Source organism: Neophocaena asiaeorientalis, unplaced genomic scaffold, assembly GCF_003031525.2.
Source record: "Neophocaena asiaeorientalis asiaeorientalis breed wild unplaced genomic scaffold, Neophocaena_asiaeorientalis_V1.1 scaffold29, whole genome shotgun sequence".
NCBI classification, from domain to species: Eukaryota; Metazoa; Chordata; class Mammalia; order Artiodactyla; family Phocoenidae; genus Neophocaena; species Neophocaena asiaeorientalis.
Window position 1 is genome coordinate 2,768,307 of NW_020174423.1, and position 19,519 is coordinate 2,787,825.

At 38.9% G+C, this 19,519-nt stretch overlaps 1 protein-coding gene across 1 annotated transcript in view; it reads left to right on the top strand.

Moving 5' to 3' along the window:
• RGS22 (regulator of G protein signaling 22) overlaps nucleotides 1–19,519 on the top strand; it is a 175,203-nt gene that overhangs the window by 35,691 nt on the left and 119,993 nt on the right. Inside the window, exons 5-6 of the mRNA XM_024756574.1 lie at nucleotides 18,264–18,349; nucleotides 18,972–19,140. Coding sequence (XP_024612342.1) covers nucleotides 18,264–18,349; nucleotides 18,972–19,140 — 255 coding nt within the window. The remainder of the gene's footprint in view (nucleotides 1–18,263; nucleotides 18,350–18,971; nucleotides 19,141–19,519) is intronic.

Consider the following 19,519-nt stretch of genomic DNA (forward strand, 5'->3'; position numbering starts at 1 on the left):
TTATTCTTTTTGTTGCCATGGTAAATGGGAGTGTTTCCTTAATTTCTCTTTCTGATTTTTCATCATTAGGGTAAAAGAATGCCAGAGATTTCTGTGAATTAATTTTGTATCCTGAAACTTTACCAAATTCATTGATTAGCTCTAGTAGTTTTCTGGTGGCATCTTTAGGATTCTCTATGTATAGTATCATATCATCTGCAAACAGTGACAGTTTTATTCATTCTTTTCCAATTTGTATTCCTTTTATTTCTTTTTCTTCTCTGATTGCCGTGGCTAGGACTTCCAAAACTGTTTTGAATAATAGTGGTAAGGGTGGACATCCTTGTCTCATTCCTGATATTAGAGGAAATGCTTTCAGTTTTTCACCATTGAGAATGATGTTTGCTGTGGGTTTGTTGTATATGACCTTTATTATGTTGAGGTAGGTTTCCCTATGCCCACTTTCTGGAGAGTTTTTATCATAAATGGGTGTTGAATTTTGTGAAAAGCTTTTTCTGCATCTATTGAGATGATCATATGGTTTTTGTTCAATTTGTTAATATGGTGTATCACATTGATTGATTTGCATATATTGAAGAATCCTTGCATCCCTGGGATAAATCCCACTTGATCATGGTTTATGATCCTTTTAATGTCTTGTTGGATTCTGTTTGCTAGTATTTTGTTGAGGATTATTGCATCTATATTCATCAGTGATACTGCTCTGTAGTTTTCTTTTTTTGTAGTATCTTTGTCGGGTTTTGGTATCAGGGTGATGGTGGCCTCATACAATGAGCTTGGGAGTGTTCTTTCCTCTGCAATTTTTTGGAAGACTTTGAGTAGGATGGGTGTTAGCTCTTCTCTAAATGTTTGATAGAATTCACCTGTGAAGCCATCTGGTCCTGGACTTTCGTTTGTTGGAAATTTTTTTTTTTTTTGTGGTACGTGGGTTTCTCACTGCCGTGGCCTCTCCCATTGTGGAGCACAAGCTCCGGATGCGCAGGCTCAGCAGCCAGGGCTCATGGGCCCAGTTGCTCCGTGGCATGTGGGATCTTCCCGGACCGGGGCACGAATCTGTGTCCCCTGCATTGGCAGGCAGACTCTCAACCACTGCACCACCAGGGAAGCCCCTGAAGGAAGTTTTTTAATCACAGTTTCAAGTTCATTACTTGTGATTGGTCTGTTCATATTTTCTGTTTCTTCCTGGTTCAGTATTGGAAGGTTATACCTTTCTAAGAATTTGTCCATTTCTTCCAGGTTGTCCATTTTATTGGCACAGAGTTGCCTGTAGTAGTGTCTTAGGATGCTTTGTATTTCTGCAGTGTAACTACTCCTTTTTCATTTCTGATTTTATTGATTTGAGTCCTCTCCCTCTTTTTCTTGAGGAGTCTGGCTAATGGTTTATCAATTTTGTTTATCTTCTAAAAGAACCAGCTTTTAGTTTTATTTATATTTGCTATATTGTTTTCTTTGTTTCTATTTCATTTATTTGTGCTCTATCTTTATGATTTCTTTCCTTCTGCTAACTTTGGGGTTTTTTTTTTTTGCCTTCTCTAGTTCCTTTAGGTGTAAGGTTAGATTGTTTATTTGAGATTTTTCTTGTTTCTTGAGGTAGGCTTGTATAGCTATAAACTTCCCTCTTAGAACTGCTTTTGCTACATCCCATAGGTTTTGGATCATCATGTTTTCATTGTCATTTGTCTCTAGGTATTTTTTGATTTCCTCTTTGATTTCTTCAGTGATCACTTGGTTATTTAGTAACATATTGTGTAGCCTCCATGTGTTTGTGTTTTTTCCCCTGTAATTCATTTCTAATCTCATAGTGTTGTTTGTGGTCAGAAAAGATGCTTGATATGATTTCAATTTTCTTAAATTTACTGACGCTTCATTTGTGACCCAAGATATGATCTATCTAGGAGAATGTTCCATGCACACCTGAGAAGAAAGTGTAATCTGCTGTTTTTGTATGGAATGTCCTATAAATATCAATTAAATCTATCTTGTCTATTGTGTCATTTAAAGCTTCTGTTTTCTTATTTATTTTGGATGATCTGTCCATTGGTGTAAGCGAGGTTTTAAAGTCCCCCACGATTATTGTGTTACTGTCGATTTCCTCTTTTATAGCTCTTAGCAGTTGCCTTATGTTGAGGTGCTCCTATGTTGGATGCATATATACTTATAATTGTTATATCTTCTTCTTGGATCGATCCGCTGATCATTGTGTAGTGTCCTTCCTTGTCTCTTGTAACATTCTTTATTTTAAAGTCTATTTTTTCTGATATGAGTATTGCTACTCCAGCTTTCTCTTAATTTCCATTTGCATGGAAAATCTTTTTCCATCCCCTCACTTTCAATATGTATGTGTCCCTAGGTCTGATGTGGGTCTCTCGTGGACAGCATACATATGGGTCTTGTTTTTGTATCCACTCAGCAAGCCTGTGTGTTTTGGTTGGAGCATTTAATCCATTCACGTTTAAGGTAATTATCGATATGTATGTTCCTATGACCATTTTCCTAATTGTTTTGGGTTTGTTTTTGTAGGTCCTTTTATTCTCCTGTGTTTCTCACTTAGAGAAGTTCCTTTAGCATTTGTTGTAGAGCTGGTTTGGTGGTGCTGAATTCTCTTAACTTTTGCTTGTCAGTAAAGCTTTTGACTTCTCCATCGAATCTGAATGAGATCCTTGCCGGGTAGAGTAATCTTGGTTGTAGGTTCTTCCCTTTCATCACTTTATCATGCCACTCCCTTCTGGCTTATAGAATTTCTGCTGAGTAATCAGCTGTTAATCTTATGGGAGTTCCCTTGTATGTTATTTGTCATTTTTCCCTTGCTGCTTTCAATAATTTTTCTTTGTCTTTAATTTTTGCCAATTTGATTAGTATGTGTTTTGGTGTGTTTCTCCTTAGGTTTATCCTGTATGGGAGTCTCTGTGCTTCCTGAATTTGGGTGGCTATTTCCTTTCCCATGTTAGGGAAGTTTTCGACTATAATCTCTTCAGATATTTTCTCTGGTCCTTTCTCTCTCTCTTCTCCTTCTGGGACCCCTATAATGTGAATGTTGTTGCATTTAATGTTGTCCCAGAGGTCTCTTGGCCTGTCTTCATTTCTTTTCATTCTTTTTTCTTTATTCTGTTCCGCAGCAGTGAATTCCACCAGTCTCTCTTCCAGGTCACTTATCCGTTTTTCTGCCTTAGTTATTCTGCTATTGTTTCATTCTAGTGTAGTTTTCATTTCAGTTATTCTACTGTTCATCTCTGTTTGTTTGTTCTTTAATTCTTCTGGGTCTTTGTTAAACATTTCTTTCATCTTCTCGATCTTTGCCTCCATTCTTTTCCTGAGGTCCTGGATCATCTTCACTATCATTATTCTGAATTCTTTTTCTGGAAGGTTGCCTATCTCCACTTCATTGAGTTGTTTTTCTGGAGCTTTATCTTGTTCCTTCATCTGGTACATAGCCCTCTGCCTTTTCTTCCTTTCTATCTTTCTGGGAATGTGGTTTTTGTTCCACAGGCTGCAGGATTGTAGTTCTTCTTGCTTTTGCTGTCTGCCCTCTGGTGGATGAGAGTATCTAAGAGGCTTGTGCAAGCTTCCTGACTGGAGGGACTGGTGATAGGTAGAGCTGGGTATTGCTCTGGTGGGCAGAGCTCAGTAAAACTTTAATCTGCTTGACTGCTGATGGCTGGGGCTGGGTTCCCTGCCTGTTGCCTGTTTGGCCTGAGGCAACCCCACACTGGAACCTACCTGGGCTCTTTGGTGGGGTTAATGGCAGACTCTGGGAGAGCTCACGCCTAGGAGTACTTCCCAGAACCTCTGCTGCCAGTTTCCTTGTCCTCACGGTGAGCCACAGCTACCCCCCACCTCTGCAGGAGACCCTCCAACACTAGCAGGTAGGTCTGGTTCAGTCTCCCTTGGGGTCACTGCTCCTTCCCCTGGGTCCCGATTTGTACACTACTTTGTGTGTGCCCTCCACAGTGGAGTGCCTGTTTCCCCCAGTCCTGTCGAAGTCCTGCAGTCAAATCCCGCTAGCCTTCAATGTCTGATTCTCTAGGTCCTGTTGCCGGACCCCCAGGTTGGGAAGCCTGACGTGAGGCTCAGAACCTCCACTCCAGTGGGTGAACTTCTGTGGGATTAGTGTTCTCCAGTCTGTGTGTCACCCACCCAGCAGTTATGAGATTTGATTTTACTGTGATTGCCCCCCTGCCCCCGTCTCACTGTGGCTTCTCCTTTGTCTTTGGATGTGGGGTATCCTTTTTGGTGAGTTCCAGTGTCTTCCTGTTGATGATTGTTCAGCAGCTGGTTGTGATTCTGGTGTTCTCGCAAGATGGAGTGAGAGCATGTCCTTCTACTCTGCCATCTTGGTTCAGTGGCTTTCTGTATTTGATTCTGTGAATCAGGCCAAACAGCCACCTCTCCTGATTTTGAAGATGTGGCCTTGTGTAGGAGCATTCCTTGTGTAAAGTGCTTGTGCTAGGAAGCTTTGGAATGCCAGCTGGAGCTGGAGAGGATGTGGACTGGGATGGGGGGTGTCCCCAGGGCATACAGCATCGGGGCTCCCTTGGTAGGATGGTTGGAGTTGGAGTAGGCCCATGCCAGGGTTTCCCCAGACGTGCCTCTCCAGGGCTGCTCTAGCAAGATAACTGTAGCTGGAGCGGGTGCAGGTTGAGTATTCCCAGGTTGCACTGCATGGGGTTGAGATTTCTGATCTTGAAATTACATTGTGTGGCTCTGAGTCTCTGGCGTTAAATTCTTTCAGCTTCTGAATTTTGTCTCCCTAGCATGATGTAAAAGGACTTGGGTTCTAATATTGGCTCTTCAACTTACTAGACTATGCTTTTATACAAGTCATTTTGATGAGCCTCATTTTCCTCATCTGTCAAATGGTGCCTTCAATACCTACTACTTAGGTTTGTTATGTGAATCAAATGAAAATAATAATGTGTAACAATACTGTTTTCTCTTGATTTAAAATGTCTGATGGACATTTTAAGCTAACACATATCTAATACTTAAAACATAGCTCTTCTCCAGGCCTGGAAAGTCTTCAATTCTTCTTTTACTGAATTCAGATATATTTCTGTCTTTCTTGTTTAATTTCATCAAATTAAATGTATTAATAATAATAACTATTGATAAATATTGTTTATAAATACAAAAATAAAAATAGTAATAACAACTATGTTATAGCATTGTTTTGAATTTAAAACAAGGAAATCTATTATGGACAGTTTAGCACTGTATAAACATTTAGTTAAAAACTTTTTTCCCTAGTTGGGACAGTGATATTTATTGGTTTATTCAGTTTCTTCAGTGAACAGAAATTTTTTATTTCATGGAAGTCTTTATAACCTATTTCTTTTTTGTTAAAAACTGTTTATTAGGAGCTTCTTATTTTTTTATTGAAGTACAGTTGACATAGAACATTATATTAATTTCAGGTGTACAGCATAATGATTCAATATCTGTGTACAAGGAGCTTCTTAACTTGAGTTATGTATTTTGACACAGTCTCTCAGAAAGATCTAAAAGGTGATCTTACTCGATATATTTGAGGTAGACTGTGATTCATTAAATATACATACTGTAAACAACAGGGTAACAATTTAAAAATATTTTAAAGAGGTATAAATCATATAATAATAGTGGAGAAAAAAAGGAATAAGAAAGTACTCAAACCACAAACAGGCAGAAAATGAAGAAAGAAGAGATAAAGGATATACAGAACAAGCAGAAAACAAGATGGTAGATTTTGAGCAAACCACATCAGTAATTAGCAGCACCTTAATCATATACATAAATAATTACATTAAATTTAAATGGCTTACACACCCCAATTAAGAGTCAGAGTCAGATGGGTTAAAAAAAAGGCCCACCACTATTTTCTATCTATAAGAACATCACCTTAAATATAATACAAAATTTTGTTGTAAGTAAAAGAAGGCAAAAAGCTATACCATACAATTACTAATTGAAAGAAAGCTGGAGTGACTGTGTTAATATCAGAGTAGACTTCAGAAGAAGGCATCTTGCTATGGATATAAAGAGACATCACATAGTGATAAAGGGATCAATTCACCAAGAAAGCATAACAACCCATAATTATGCACCATACAAAAGACCTTCAGAATACATGAAATAAAAGCTGATAGCACTGAAAAGAGGAATAGACAATCCATAGTTATAGTTAAAGACTTAAACACTGTTCTCCCAGTAATCCAATAAAAAAAAGACAGAAGACCAGTACACACCTATTAGAATGGCCAAAATCCAGAACACTTACAACACCAAATGTTAATGAAGATGTGGAGCAACAGGAAATCAGATACATTGCTGGTGGAAATGCAAAAGTGGTACAGCCACTTTGGAGGACATTTGGATGGTTTCTTACAAAACTAACATACTCTTAGCATACATTTCAGCAATCATACTCCCTGGTTATTTACCCAAAGGAATTGAAAATATATGCCCACACAGAAACCTGCATATGGATGTTTATAGTAGCTTTATTCATAATTGTCAAAACTTGGAAGCAACTAAGATGCCCTTCATTAGATGAGTGGATAACTAAACTGTCTACATCCAGACAATGGGATATTATAGAGTGGTAAGAAGAAATGAGCTTTCAATCTACAAAAAATACATGGTGGGACCTTAAATACATATTTCTAAGTGAAAGAAGCCAATTTGAAAAAGGCTACATACTGTATGATTCCAACTATATAATATTCTGGAAAAGGCACATCTATGTAGACAATGAAAAGGTTAGTGGTTTTGTATAAAATGGATAACTGATAAGGACCTGCTGTATAAAAAAATAAATAAAATAAAATTCAAAAAAATACAGAATAAAATCAAGCACATCAAAATATTAAAAAAAAAGATCAGTGATTACTAGGGGTTCCAGGGGCCAGAGATGAATAGGCAGAGCATAGAGGATTTTTAGGGTAGTGAAAATACTCTGTATGATATTACACTGATGGATGTATGTCATTATACGCTTGTCCAAACCCATAGAATGTATAACACCAAGAGTGAACCCTAAGGTAAACAATGGATTTTGGGTGATTATGATGTGTCAATGTAGGTTCATTCTTGGTAAAAAATGTACCATTCTGTGAGTGATGTTCATAAAGGGGGAGGCTGTGAATATGTGGATGCAGGAGATATACAGGAAATCTTTATCTTCTCAGTTTTGTTGTAAACCTAAAACTGCTCCAAAAAACTAAGTCTTGGGGGAAGAAGATTTCCACGAAGAAAACTCTAGGTCCAGATGACTTCACTGGTGAATTCTGTCAAACCTTTAAAGATGAAGTAATACTAAATTTATGAAAACGCTTCCAAAAAAAAAAAAAAACAAAAGAAGAGGGATCAATTTCCAACTCATTTTATAATGCCAGCATTATCCTTATACCAGCACTAAAGAAATTTCAAAGAAAAGAGCTTACAAACTAATATCCCTCATGAACGTAGACACAAAAAAGTTCAAAAACAGCAAACTGAATCTAGCAATGCAAAAAATACTAATAATGAAGCATATTTTAGAAGAAAACACAAATGTAAATCTTCATGACCTTATATAGGCATTGGTATTTTAGATATCACACCAAAAGCATAAACAACAAAAGAAAAAAACAGATAAATAAAAATATAAAACTTTTATGGTCTAAAGAAAGTGAAAAGACAACCCACAGAATGGGAGAAAATATTTGCCAGTCATATATATGATAAGGACTGTGTATCTAGACTGTGTAAAGAGCTCTTACAACTCAACAATAAAAGGACTACCCAATTTAAAAATGGACAAAGGATCTGAATAGATATTTCTCCAAACAAGATGTAAAAATGACCAATACACATATGAAAAGATGCTCAACATCTTTAGTCATAAGAGAAGTGCATTCAACATTGGGAGGTGAGGTGGAGGAGTTGGAATGAATGGAGAGTGATTGCTAATGGGTATGGGTTTTTTGGAGAGGGTGATGAAAATGTTCTAAATTTGTGGTGATGGTTTCTGAATATACTAAAATCATTGGCTTATACTTTAAATGGATGAGTTGTGTGAAACATAAGCTATATCTCAAAGCTGTTATTAAAAAAAAGTGTTCGCACATACATCACAATGAACTGTTTCTACTCACCTATTATGATGTACAAAATAAACAACAAATAAATATTGACAATACAAAATGCTAGCCAGGATGCAGAGCATCTAGAGCTCTTACATTGTTGATGCAAATTACATTTGGGAAAACAGTTTGGCAGTTCTTCCTAAGTTAAACACATGCCATACTACCTATCTATCTTATTCCTATATATTAACCCAAGAGAAATAGACAGTTATGTTCACATAAAAACCTGTACGTGAGGGACTCCCCTGGTGGCACAGTGGTTAAGAATCCGCCTGCCAGTGCAGGGGACACAGGTTCGAGCCCTGGTCCGGGAAGATCCCACATGCCGCGGAGCAACTAAGCCCGTGTGCCACAACTACGGAACCTGAGCTCTAGAGCCTGCGAGCCACAACTACTGAGCCCATGTGCCACAACTACTGAAGCCTGGGCGCCTAGAGCCCGTGCTCCGCAACAAGAGAAGCCACTGCAGTGAGAAGTCCACACACCGTGATGAAGAGTAGCCCCCACTCACCGCAACAAAGACCCAATGCAGGCAAAAAAAAAAAAAAAAAAGAAAACACCTATATGTGAATGTCTCCAGTTGTTTTATTATAATCACCAAAAGCTAGAAACAACCCGAATTTCCTTACTGGGAATGGATAAATAAAATGTGGTTCATCAGTACAGTGGAGTACTACTCAGCAATGAAGAGGAATGGACTAGTGATCCATGGAAGAACATAGATCAGTCTCACATGCATTATGCTAAATGAAAGAAGCCAGAGTCAAAGGCTACATACTATATTGATTCCATTTATATGACATTCTGGGAAAGGCAAAACTATATAGAGAACCTGTCAGTGGTTGCCAGGGCCTGGGGTTAGAGGGAGTCATTGACTGCAAAGTGTCATGAGGAAGTTTGGAGCTGTTGGAACTATTCTACATCTTGATTGTAGTCATGGTTACATGACTGTATGTAATTGTCAAAACTTGTAGCACTGTGTACTAAAAAGGATGGATTTTACTCTATGTAATTTATACTTCAGTAAATGACTAGACAGAAAATCTAGTCCATTGGCAGGTAGCCATGCTTTATTTAGTTGCTCATACATATAAATATAATTTTTATTAATCTAATCCTGGTGACAGTTTAAAGAGCTTGTGTATGGCTAATTGGAAGTAGTTCTAGAGTGTTTTACCTACCGACAGCCAGTTTCCCCTAACCTTTTGGTTATCTGTTTTTCTTTCTTAACGTTTTTTTTAGTTTTAAGGATTAAATAATTTTATTTTAGGTAAATTTTATTTTTGTGTTTCTTATAGTGTTTATTAATTTATCCTTCTATGGTTGGCAAGGTTGTTTTGTATCTTTTTGGTCTTTATATTTTAGTTACTTGAAAACACCTTGAAAGGATTTTTTAGCAGTTTGACTAAAGACTTTTCTTCAATTTTGATTTTATTTTTTTATACTTTTCACTTAATTTTTAGGTCAAATAGATGCAAAACATACAAAAAGGAAAGAGTTACAGGTGAACTGTTCATTAGGTAAATATTAGGCAAACTGATTTTGTATGAACTGAGTAGTTCCACGGCCTTGTAGAATTCCTCAAGTGTTTATGTCGATTTTTATGTGCGGCCTGGTGTCTTTTTGTGATACATTGAATACATCGCTCATGAGAATTCAAGACTCCTGTGTGGTTGGTTGTCAGTGTGTAGCATATGTGGAATCCTTCTTACTCAAGATCCAAATGTCCTTCAGATCTCACTGATAAGCAGTCAACAAGATGCTACTGTTAAGGTGCTGGCTGTTTCCAAAGTTTCTTCTATTCTTTCAGTACCCAGAAGATAGTCTTTGGTGAAGGCAAGTGGCTGTTTTTGGCTAAACGGGAGGAAACCATTGTTTGCTCAGTTTTCCAGTCCTGGGGAGCCTAATGACTTGGTGCCACATGTCAGCATTGCTGAGCACAGGTGCACCCCCAAGAACATTAGCTTCTCAGATGGTGGCAGCACTGCTGTGTGAGCCTGCGATTTCCTCAAAGGAGATAGCAGTGGTCTGCGTTGACTCTGATGTTAATATCAGAGCAAAATTTTTGCTTTAGCAGACAGTCAGTGGAAGCCACATAGTGCAGACACATTTGCCTCACTGAAATGTGTACTTTATTGGTTGTTTTACTTATTATTAGCATCTGTTTACTGTCCAAGGTACTGGCATTGATTAGAATTCTGGAAAAAGTGAATATAAGACAAAATAGAAACAATAGTGTATAAATGTCTTAGGATGAATAGCAACTTAGTAACTCTTCTGTAAATTCATGTGACCCTCACAACCTCAAGATAAAATCTAAACTCCATAATGTTATTTAAAAGACTACTCATAATCAGGGCCCTGCCTACTTCTCCAGCCTTCCTCCCTCCATCTCTCAAATCTTACCCTGTGATCTATTAAGCTAAACTTATCTTTATTTCTTTCCTCCTTCCCTCTTCAACCTAGCTAATCATGCCTCCAGTCAATTATAATTTTTAAAAATTTTTATTGGATTACAGTTGATTAACGACGTTGTGTTAGTTTCAGATATACAGCAAAGTGATTCAGTTATACATACACAAGTATTCTTTTTCAAATTCTTTTCCCATATAGGTCATTACAGAGTATTGAGTAGAGTTCTCTGTGATATACAGTAGGTCCTTATTAGTTATCTATTTTATATATAATAGTAGTGTGTATATGTCAATCCCAATCTCTCAGTTTATCCTTTCCCCCTTCCCTCCATAACCGTAAGACTGTTTCTACATCTATGACTCTATTTCTGTTTTGTAAATAAGTTCATTTGTACCATTTTTTTAGATTCCACATATAAGTGATATCATATGATATTTGTCCTTCTCTGTCTGACTGTCATATGACAGTCTCTAGGTCCATACATGTGGCTGCAAATAGCATTGTTTCATTCTTTTTTAATGGCTGAGTAATATTCCATTGCATACATGTACCACATCTTCTTTATCTCTTCTTCAGTCAATGAACATTTAGGTTGCTTCCAGTCCTGGATATTGTAAATAATGCTGCAGTGAACGTTGGGATGCATGTATCTTTTTGAATTATGGTCTTCTCAGGGTTTATGCCCAGGAGTGGGATCGCTGGATGGAATGGTAGCTCTGTTTTTAGTTTGTTAAGGAAACTCCATACTGTTCTCCGTAGTGGCTGTACCAGTTTGCATTCCCACCAACAGTGTAGAAGGGTTCCCTTTTCTCCACACCCTCCCCAGCATTTACTGTTTGTAGGTTTTGTTGATGGCTATTCTGACCAGTGTGAGGTGATACCTCACTGTAGTTTTGATTTGCATTTCTCTGATAATTAGTGATGTTCAACATCTTTTCATGTGCCTTTTTGGCCATCTGTATATCTTCTTTGGAGAAATTTCTATTTAGATGTCCTCCCCATTTTTTGACTGGGATGTTTGTTTTTTGTTATTGAGCTGCATGAGCTGTTTGTATATTTTGGAGGTTAATGCCGTGTTGGTCACTTAGGTTTGCAAATATTTTCTCCCACTCTGTTGGTTGTCTTTTTGTCTCATTTATAGTTTTCTTTGCTGTGCAAACACTTTTAAGTTTAATTACGTCCATTTTTTAATTTTTGTTTTTATTTTCATTACTCTAGGAGGTGGATCCAAAAAGATATTTCTGCAGTTTATGTCAGAGGATGTTCTATGTTTTCCTCTAAGAGTTTTATAGTATCGGCCTTACATTTAGGTCTTTAATCCATTTTGAGTTTATTTTTGTGTATGGTGTTAGGGAGTGTTCTAATTTCATCCTTTTACATGTGGCTGTCCAGTTTTCCCAGCACCACTTATTGAAGAACTGTCTTTTCTCCCTTGTGTATTCTTGCCTCCTTTGTCATAGATTAGTTGGCCATAGGTGTGTGGGTTTATCTCTGAACTTTCTATCCTGTTCCATTGATCTGTATTTCAGTTTTTGTGCCAGTACCATACTGTTTTGATTACTGTAACTTTATAGTATACTCTGAAGTCAGGGAGCTTGATTTCTCCAGCTCCATTTTTCTTTCTCAAGATTGCTTTGGCTCCTTAGGGTCTTCCGTGTTTCCATACAAATTTAAAAAATTTTTGTCCTAGTTCTGTGAAAAATGCCATTGATAGTTTGATAGGGATTGCATTGAATCTGTAGATTGCTTTGGGTAGTATAGTCATTTTGATAATATTGATTCTTCCAATCCAGGAAAATGGTATATCTCTCCATCTGTTTGTGTCATCTTTGATTTCTTTCATCAGTGTCTTATAGTCTTCTGAGTCTTTTACCTCCTTAGGTAGGTTTATTCCTAGGTATTTTATTCTTTTTGTTGCACTGGTGAATGGGATTGTTTGCTTAATTTCTCTTTCTGATCTTTCGTTGTTAGTGTACAGGAATGCAAGAGATTTCTGCGCATTAATTTTGTATCCTGAAACTTTACCAAATTCATTGATGAGCTCTAGTTGTTTTCTGGTAGCATCTTTAGGATTTTCTATGTATGGCATCATGTCATCTGCAAACAGTGACGGTTTTACTTCTTTTCAAATTTGGATTCCTTTGATTTCTTTTTCTTCTCTGATTGCCATGGCCAGGACTTCCAAAACTATGTTGAGTAAAAGTGGTGAGAGTGGACATCCTTGTCTTGTTCCTGATCTTAGAGGAGATGCTTTCAGTTTTTCACCATTGAGAATGATGTTTGCTGTGGGTTTGTTGTATATGGCCCTTATTATGTTGAGGTAGGTTCTCTCTATGCCCATTTTCTGGAGAGTTTTTGTCATAATTGGGTGTTAAATTTTGTCAAAAGCTTTTCCTGAATCTATTGAGATTGTATGGTTTTTATTCTTCAGTTTGTTAATGTGGTATATCACATTGATTGATTTGTGTATATTGAAGAATCCTTGAATCCCTGGGATAAATTCCACTTGATCATGGTGTATGATCCTTTTAATGTGTTGTTGGATTCTGTTTGCTAGTATTTTGTTGAGGATTTTTGTGTCAATGTTCATCAGTGACATTGGCCTGTAATCTTCTCTTATTGTTGTATCTTTGTCTGGTTTTGGTATCAGGGTGATGGTGCCCTCATAGAAGACCTTGGGAGTGTTTCCTCATCTGCAATTTTTTGGAAGAGTTTCAGAAGGATAGGTGTTAACTCTTCTCTAAATGTTTGATAGAATTCCCCTGTTAAGACATCTAGTCCTGGACCTCTGTGTGTTGGAAGTTTTTAAAGTACAGTTTCAATTTCAGTACTTGCGATTGGTCTGTTCATATTTTCTATTTCCTCCTGGTTCAGTCTTGGAGGGTTGTACCTTTCTAAGAATTTGTCCATTTCTTCTAGGCTGTCCATTTTATTGGCATATAGTTGCTTGTAGTAGATTCTTATGATCCTTTGTATTTCTGTGATGTCAGTTATAACTTCTCCTTGTTCATTTCTAATTTTATTGATTTGAGCCATATTCCTTTTTTTTTTGATGAGTTTGGCTAAAGGTTTATCAATTTGTTGATCTTTTCAAAGAACCAGCTTGTAGTTTCATTGATCTTATCTATTTTCTTTGTCTCTATTTCATTTATTTCTGCTGTGATCTATATGATATCTTTCCTTCCACTAACTTGGGGTTTTATTTGTTCTCTTTCTCTAGTTGCTTTAGGTGTAAGGTTAGGCTTTTTTTTCTTTTTTTTTGAAGTTTTTCTTGTTTCTTGAGGTAGGCTTGTATAGCTATACACTGCCCTCTTAGAACTGCTTTTGCTGCATCCCATAGGTTTTGGATCGTTTTGTTTTCATTGTCATTTGTCTGTAGGTATTTTTTATTTCTTTGATGATCCATTGGTTGTTTAGTAACATATTATTTAGTCTCTATGTGTTTGTGTTTTTTACGTTTTTTTTTCCTGTAATTGATTTCTAATCCCATAATGTTCAGTTTCCATTTGCATAGAATACCTTTTTCCATCCCCTCACTTTCAGTCTGTTTGTGTCCCTAGATCTGAAATGGGTTTCTTGTAGACAGCATATATATGGGTCATGTTTTTGTATCCGTTCAGCCAGTCTGTATCTTTTGTTTGGAGCATTTGATCCTTTTACATTTAAGGTAATTATTGATATGTATGTTCCTATTGACATTTTCTTAATTGTTTTGGATTTGTTTCTGTAGGTCTTTTTTCTTCCCTTCCTCTTTCATTCTCTTCTCTTGTAATTTGATGACTATCTTTGGTATTGTGTTTGGGTTGCCTTTTCTTTTTTGTTTGTGTATCTATTGCAGTTTTGGGGTTTGCTGTTCCCATGAGGTTTTGATACAGCAGTCTATATAGGTACAAGGTTGTTTTAAGTTGCTGGTCTCTTTCCCACCTAGAGAAGTTCCTTTAGCATTTGTTGTAAAGCTTGTTTGGTGGTGCTGAATTCTCTTAGCTTTTGCTTGTCCCTAAAGTTTTTGTTTTTTCTGTTGAATCTGAAAGAGAACCTTGCTGGGTAGAGTATGCTTTGTTGTTGGTTTTTCCCTTTCATCCCTTGAAATATATTGTGCCACTCCCTTCTGGCCTGCAGAGTTTCTGGCTTAAAAATCAGCTGATAACCTCATGGAGATCCCCTTGTATGTTATTTGTTGCTTTTTCCTTGTTGCTCTTAATATTTTTTCTTTGTCTTTAATTTTTGTCAGTTTCATTAATATGTGTCTCAGCATTTTCCTCCTTGGGTTCATCCTGTATGGGACTCTGCAGTTTCTGGACTTGAGTGTTCCCTTTCTCATGTTAGGGAAATTTTTGGCTATAATATCTTCAAAAATTTCCTCAGGTCCTTTTTCTTTCTCTTCTCCTTCTGGGACCCGATAAAATGAATGTTGGTGTGTTTAATGTTGTCCCAGATGTCTCTGAGACTGTCCTCATTTCTTTTCATTCTTTTTTCTTTATTCTGTTCTGTGGCAGTGATTTCCACCACTCTGTGTTCCTTTGTGCTCACTTATTCGTTCCTTTGCCTCAGTTACTCTGCTACTGATCCCTTCTAGTGTGCTTTGTCATTTTAGTTATTGTATTGTTCATCTGTTTGTTTGTTCTTTATATCTTCTAACTTCTTGTTAAACTTTTCTTGTGTCTTGTTGATCTGTGCTTCCATTCTTTTTCTGAGATCTTGGATCATCTTTACTATCATTACTGTGAATTCTTTTTCGGGTAGATTGCCTATCTCCTCTTCATTTAGTTGTTCTTGTGTGGTTTTATCTTGTTCCTTTTTTTGCAACATATTCCTCTGTCATCTCATTTTGTTGAACTTTCTGTGTTTGTGGTCTCCTTTCCACAGGTTGCAGGACCATAGTTCTTATTGCTTCTGGTGTCTGCCCCCTGGTGGGTGAGGTTGCTCCAGAGGCTATGCAGGCTTCCTGGTGGGAGGGACTGGTGCTTGCCCTTTGGTGAGTGGAGCTGGGCCTTGTCCGTCTGATGGGCAGGGTTGTGACAAGAGGTGTATTTTGAAGTAGCTATGAGCTCAGTATGACTTTAGGCAGCCTGTCTGCTGATGGGTGGGGCTGTGTTCCTGTCCTGCTGGTTGTTTGGTCTGAAGCATTCCAGCTCTGCAGCCTGTAGGCTGTTGGGTGTGGCCAGGTCTTAGTGCAAAGTGGGGACCCCCAGGAGAGCTCACACTGATCAGTATTCTCTGGGGTCCAGTATTCTCTGGTGCCCACAAAGCCCCACCTCTGCCACCAGTGTCCCTGCCCTGACAGTGAGTTGCAGCCAACCCCCACCTCCCCAGGAAACCCTCTCAGACCCTAGTTAGGTCTAGCTGTGATTCCTATGGAGGTATTGCTTTGTGCTCTGTCCCAGCACACATGAGGTCTTGTGTGCACCCTCCAAGAGTAGAGTGTCTGTTTCTTCCAGCCCTGTGGAGCTCCTGCACTCTGGGGTTCTTCCTCCTAATGCCTGACTCTGAGACTGTCTTGAAGGGCTATTTTTATGTGGGAATGTCCCTATGTAGTCTCTGTGTTTAATATTTTTTGGTGCAAGGGCTGTTTTTAGTATGAATGTCTGCCCCCTCTTTCCTCAGTGTATGCTGGCCGTTATCCCCTTGATAGGAGGTGTGACTGACGTTGTGGTGACCTAAGCCTGCACTGGATATTGAGCGGAGCCTCCTCTTTGCTCTGTGGTTGTTAATTCCCTGTCAGGGGCAGTGTCTGCGGCCCTCAGATCTGTTTCTGAGCTGTGTTTCTAATTGTGGTACGCAGTAGGCGAGGTTGGAGCTCTCCCACTGGGAGAGAAGCCACTGAGTTTTTCCCTCCTCTGGAACTGTTCACCTGTGAGTGAACTCTGTTGTGTCACTTTTCGCCCATTGTGTTGGCTCACAGATTACACGGTTGTTGGAACTGCTCTCAGCGCCCCCTTACCTGTGGGTATGCCGGCAGTTGGCCCTGGCATCTCTCAGGCGTTGTTTTCACCAGGCCACCAGGGCAGATCCACCGAAGTCATATCCCAGTACTGCAGTAGTCGTGTACCTGGACCCACTGTGGTAGCTGTGGAGGCAGCTCAGATTCTGGCCTGGTCCAGTCTCCGTGTGTACGTGCCCACAAAGCCCACAGCTGCTAAAGCTAGGCCCGTCTCAGCTACGGGAGCGCTCGTCCATTTGGACGTTCCTCGGTTGCTGAGTTTACAGTGCTGACAGCGGGGCTGTAAATCCATGGTTCCTGCAGCCTCAAGGAGAGATTTCAGCTCTTCTTCCTTAGTTGCATTGCCCCTGGGGCTCAGCTGTGGTTTCAGCCCCACCTCTGTATGTGTTCCTCCTGCTAGCATCTGTTCTTCAGGCTGTCCCAGAGCACATGCACCTACCCAGGTGGGCGGGGGTGGAGGCGGCAACAGGTGGGGCACGCGAGCCTGCTCAGGCAGGTGACCATCCTAATGCCCCCGGAGGCAGGGGCCAGTGCATGGGGAAGGGGGCTGCAATGGTGGCCTCACCCCTTGCGTGCCACTCAACAATGGCACTCTGCTTCTGTGGCAGCCTGGGCTTCTTCCATGAACGTTCCCAATCGTGGAGCTCTTTACTCCCGTCCCTTCAGGCTGTCCCTTCACAGCCAACAGCTGTCCCCTCCCTGAGTCCACTCTCCAGACCCCATGTTCCATCATGCAGCCCTGCTCCGCACCAGCAGACACAGGACTCGGTCTCGGGAGCTCAGGGCTGCGGCATGGACCATCTGGACCATCTGTGTAGGTCTTACTCTGTCCTGTCTGCCACAGACTGGTTGCTGCCCTCTCCTGCGAGCCCCTGAAGCTCCCTCTCTGTCCCAGCTGGTCTCCCCACCGGTGAGGGGGCTTCCCTGAGTGCGGGAACCTCTCCTCTCCTTCAGCTCCCCTGCAAGGGTGCAGGTCCCGTCCTGTTTCCTCTTCTTTTTTTCTTTCTTAAGTCCTACCCGGTTGCGTGGGGATTTTTCTTGTCCTTTCAGGTGTCCAAGGTCCTCTGCTAGTGTTCAGCAGGTGCTCTGTGAGAATTGTTCCATTCGTAGATGTAGATGTATTCTTGATGTACTTGTGGGGAGAGGCGAACTGCACATCCTCCTATTCCTCCATCTTGACTCTGTCCCCCACCCCCCCCAGTCATGTTCTGTGGGAAACCTTTGCTGGTTTTCATGCCCATGTGGCCTCCCACAGAATCCTGAACTTCTGGTGCTTATAGCACTCTGTTATTATTGCTTATCGAATTATCTGCAAACTCCTTAAAGGAAGGGCCTTCTCTTTCTTGTTAACCTTGGTATCCTCAATGATAATGCCTGGTGATGTTAAATATTTAACAAAATTTCCTAAAATTGGAAGGACAAAGGGCTTGCAGTCACTCTAGCAGTCTTACCAAGTTTTCTGGTTAGTTCTTTTTCTGTTTGTGATTATTTTTCACCCATTTTATGAGTGTGAAAATACTGAGACTGAATTTTTTGTCACTCTTTCTCTTTCAGTAAGTTACTTAAGTTTTCTTGATTCAGCTTGTTAATCCGTAAAACATAGATAATAGTTGATACAGGGTTGTTGAGAGAATTGAAGAAGTACCTGTGACTCAGGGTTCTTACTCTCTCCCATCCAAATAGAAGGTACAGGCAGGGCTCCCTGTAAGAGCTAGAGGTAATATTGCTCTAGTGATTAGGCCATCATTGTCCTGAATGGTGAATTTCTTTGACACACTTTTTCTTTTTCACTTGTCCTCTAATAGTGTCTCAATCGTGAACGAGGTATTCACTGGGTCAAAAAAGAAAGACTTCCAGCATTTCTGGAAAGTGATTGCTACTTTGAATACAGGTATTGTAATCCCATCAATATACATATTTTTAAATGATTTTTGTTCACCAAAAATAATTTTTCTGTACTTTCTTAATAAAATTGTATACCTTTAAACTCATTTGAGTTTATATTCCACTTGCTATATAGTACAAGATAGAGCATTGGTAAAAATCACTTAACTTTTGCAAAGAGATTTTGTAGAAACAGTACCTAATGTATTTCAATTCTGCTTCTTTGATCATTATATTAAAAATTTTTTTCTACTTCTGTAAAGGTATTTATGTCCAGGGTGTTAAAAAATGAATATGAGTGTCATAAAAAAGAATGTTGTAGTGCAGGGCCATGTTTTTCTTTTATGCTCCCTGACTTCTATAGTTCAAGTACCTAAACATTCTGAAGTTTTACTAAAATTTGACTTTTGCTTAGAACAACTGTTTTTTTAAATAAAAATAAATTAAAATAGAATAATTAGTAATTCTATGAATAAGCCATTAATTTTAGCAGCTCCTAAGAGAATCCTCCTGCAGAGTTAGGACGGGAGATTGATTTGAATACATAAAACAAAATTTTAGTTTTTTTTTTTTCTGAATTCTACCATATTTGAAAGTTATTTCTAGTTTGTATGATTTCTGAAATGCAGGTTAGCCAAATTGGTTTCACAAGTAAGATGGAGTGAATCAGGCATGAATATCACGTTAGGTGCAGAATTTTCTCCCGGGGTCCTGAAGAAACCAACCAGTCCACCACCTCCTCCTGTTGAAGAAGATGATGTTATAAGTATGAAAAAGTTCTACATTTCTGTTGGCAAGGTAAAAGTGTGAGTGCTTCTTTGTGTCTTGGCACTTCAGTGAAACTTCTCATTTTAGGGATATGAATTTCATTTGTACCACTTGAATAGGAAAATGATTTCAAATACTTCTGAAGTAGATTTAGCAAATATTCTTTTAGGTTTATGCTGACTTATTTGCCCTACACTCTTTCACCTGAAATGTAATTAGAATTATTATCCTCATGTGTACAAAGGAAAAATGCACAATTGAAGAACATCCCCAATGTCACCTGGGAAGCAAGGGTTTCATTGTTCATTCCAAATTTTTTATTATTTGGAATTAGTAATTTTTGTACAAAACAACAATAAATTGGGCCTTCTCTTCCCTATTGTCAAGATTATTCTTCAGTAATAAAATG